The 2,666-nt window shown below is 49.7% G+C and overlaps 1 protein-coding gene across 1 annotated transcript; it reads left to right on the forward strand.

The window, feature by feature from the left end:
* The first annotated feature begins 1,028 nt into the window (after positions 1 to 1,028).
* Positions 1,029 to 1,944, forward strand: LOC104628735 (T-box transcription factor TBX22-like). Its single transcript, XM_010297407.1, has 2 exons — positions 1,029 to 1,053; positions 1,334 to 1,944. The coding sequence occupies exons 1-2, from the start codon at positions 1,029 to 1,031 to the stop codon at positions 1,942 to 1,944; spliced, it is 636 nt and encodes a 211-aa protein (XP_010295709.1).
* The last annotated feature ends 722 nt before the right edge of the window (positions 1,945 to 2,666 follow it).

The following is a 2,666-nucleotide window of genomic DNA, read 5'->3' on the forward strand; positions in this document are numbered from 1 at the left end:
CCCGCTCGCTGCCGCGCGCTCACAAATATCGGCTCAACCGCATCATTTTACGCGACCAAAAGTCCCCGAGTCCCGGCGGGACATCGGGACGCGTGCAGCGGGAGAGGACCAGATCCCGCGCCTGCTGATGTCAGTACGGAATCAGCCGCTGACATCAGCGGGGAAGGGTACGACGTTCACGGCGTAAAACGTGCCGCCTGCGCCTTACCCAACCTGTAAGACCCTCTGGTTGTTGGGAGTCTGCGAAATTCATGCCCGAAGTCTTTGTGGGTTTTGTTTGGTTTTTTAGGTTCGATACGCTGCAGACATGGCTTGGTTCTACGCTTGATTCTGTGTTGCCGATCGTATGTAAAGCCTGTCCTGATCACATCGAGGCAGTATATTAATTGGAATTAAATGTAAATAGATAAAAATGCAGAGCAAAACCGGATTCACATTCCCTTCCTTCCTTTTCCAGTGACTTTGGTAAGAAATGAAAATAAGGGAGGGGGGGAAACCTCTGGAAAACCGTGGTAATGAATGTGCGGCGGAGACATACGGCTCTTAAATGGCGTTAGAGGAAACCAGCATCTGTTTAGCACCGGGACGGCCGCTCCAGAGCACCATCCCCGCGCCAGAGCAGCCGCCGCCTCTTAGTTTTTGCTCTGGATGTTGCCTCGGAGAAGCGGCGAGCCGGTGCTGAACAGGGACGTTATACAGCCGTGGCCTCGGCAGCGCTCACACGCGTGAAGCGAGCCGGTGTCGCTTTCCTACCGCGTTATGAAAGCGTTCATTGATTCATTTCAGAAAGGAGAATGTTAAAATGACACGTGCATTTAAAGTTTCTGCAGGCACCTATAGTATTCAAGGGTCTGTTTCAAATTGCATGGGAAGCCAAGCAAAATTAGTCAATTCCTGTGAGCAGGAAGGTACAAAAAAATTCTCCGTCAGGCTAAATACATTTTTTTTTTAATTCTTCTATACAAGGGGGAAAACCTGCCTGTAATTTGCACGGAAAATAGGGAAACTAAAAGAGCAGTGGCGTGCGTATGACGGGAGAAGGCTATCGGTCGCGTACCCATGTGTGTGGCGCTGACCCTCAGAGCTGTCCCGGTGAAATGAATGGGATTAGACGTGCGTGGGTGTTTTTCCTTAGACAAGTGTCAGGTAACAACAATAAATAATTTACGGGCAGATCTTCCCACTTTTCCAGGCGCTGACTGATGGAGCGGGTTCGTGCTTGGACGGACACCGGCAGCAGGGAGACGCGGAGTGGGAGCAGGAGTCCTCCAGGGGTTCCTTGGCTGTGAGCACCAGCTAGCCCAGCTTGGACGATTTCTGTTCTCCTTTTCAGGTGGGAGCTCCAGTTCTTCGCCGGTGACCTCCAGCGCTGGGACGCCCTCTCCTCTCAACCCCCTGCTCTCTCCATCGTGCTCACCTCCTACGTTTCACTTGTCGGCGAGCAACATCGGCGTGTCGTGCCCCGAGACCTACCTACACAACCTCAACGTGCCGCTCTGCTACAAGATTTGTCCTACAAGCTTCTTAAGACAACAGTCTCTCATCTTTCCAAGCCACGAAAAACTGGGAGGCACCAACCCGCATCTTGTACCCCACTTCATGGTGGATATGCCAAAACTATCTTCCCTTGGCATAACAAATCTGAAAAATGCTAAAGCTGAAGACTTAAACGGGCAATGTCTACAAGTACCCGGTTCTGCTAGTCAAATGCTGTATGGATTACATGCATCTGGAAACATTTTCCCATCAAGTCCCATTGCTCGGGAAGCACTTAATTGTTCCTTAAATCCTCCATATGGCTTGTACGGTTATAACTTCTCTGTGCCATCTAGACTGATGAATGCAGCAAGCCATTTCAAAGTGAGTGACAGCATTCCAGCTTCTTTGAGAGATGGCAGATGTAATCACTCTAACTGGCACCCGACGATTAACCATTGCCTTTAGTGGAATCATATAATATTTCTATGCGTTGATAGGTAAAGCAAGCCTTTCGTTCCTTCATACCCAAGGGCTTGCTAGTCGTTGACTATGAAATACCGCATGGTACGGGAGCGGTACGTCTAGGCATTTAACTTTTTTTTGCGGGCAAACCTGTCGTGGTGTTGGGAGGGTGGAGGATCTGGGAGCGTAGCGGAGCTGAGATGATCCACAGCAAGTTGATACCTTTTGCTAATATTTATGTCATGGTTGTAGGTTAAGAGCAAACTGTACAGTCACCTTTTTAATATTTGCACTCTGATGGGGGAACGTAGACGTATACATTTCTACAACTGTGTTTTCCTGAAACTCTCCCTAGCGTGCCTTTAGTTAGCTCAAAGCCCTAGTGAGCTTCTGCTCACCCTACTTGAGTTTTTCCACTAATATCAAAGGGACTATTTGAGACCTTGAGTCAGCAAAGGAGCCATATTTGGCCAAGTGCTCGAGCACGTTCCCAAGTTCCCTTGGCTTTAATGGGTCCTAATTAATGACATGAAAGCGCCTTGTTGCTCCAGGACCCAGATGACTTGGTTATCAGAGCGGGGACGTAAATTCAAGTATCTGCTGCCGAGGTGAAGAAAGATGGGATAAAAGACAGATGCATTCCTACCTCGCGGCGATGAGGAAGCGGAGCCTGGTGCAGGGGTGCCCCAAGAGCCCTCCTCTCCTTGCTCCTGCTTCTGGAGGGC

The sequence above is a fragment of the Phaethon lepturus genome, unplaced genomic scaffold (genome assembly GCF_000687285.1).
Source record: "Phaethon lepturus isolate BGI_N335 unplaced genomic scaffold, ASM68728v1 scaffold39341, whole genome shotgun sequence".
NCBI classification, from domain to species: Eukaryota; Metazoa; Chordata; class Aves; order Phaethontiformes; family Phaethontidae; genus Phaethon; species Phaethon lepturus.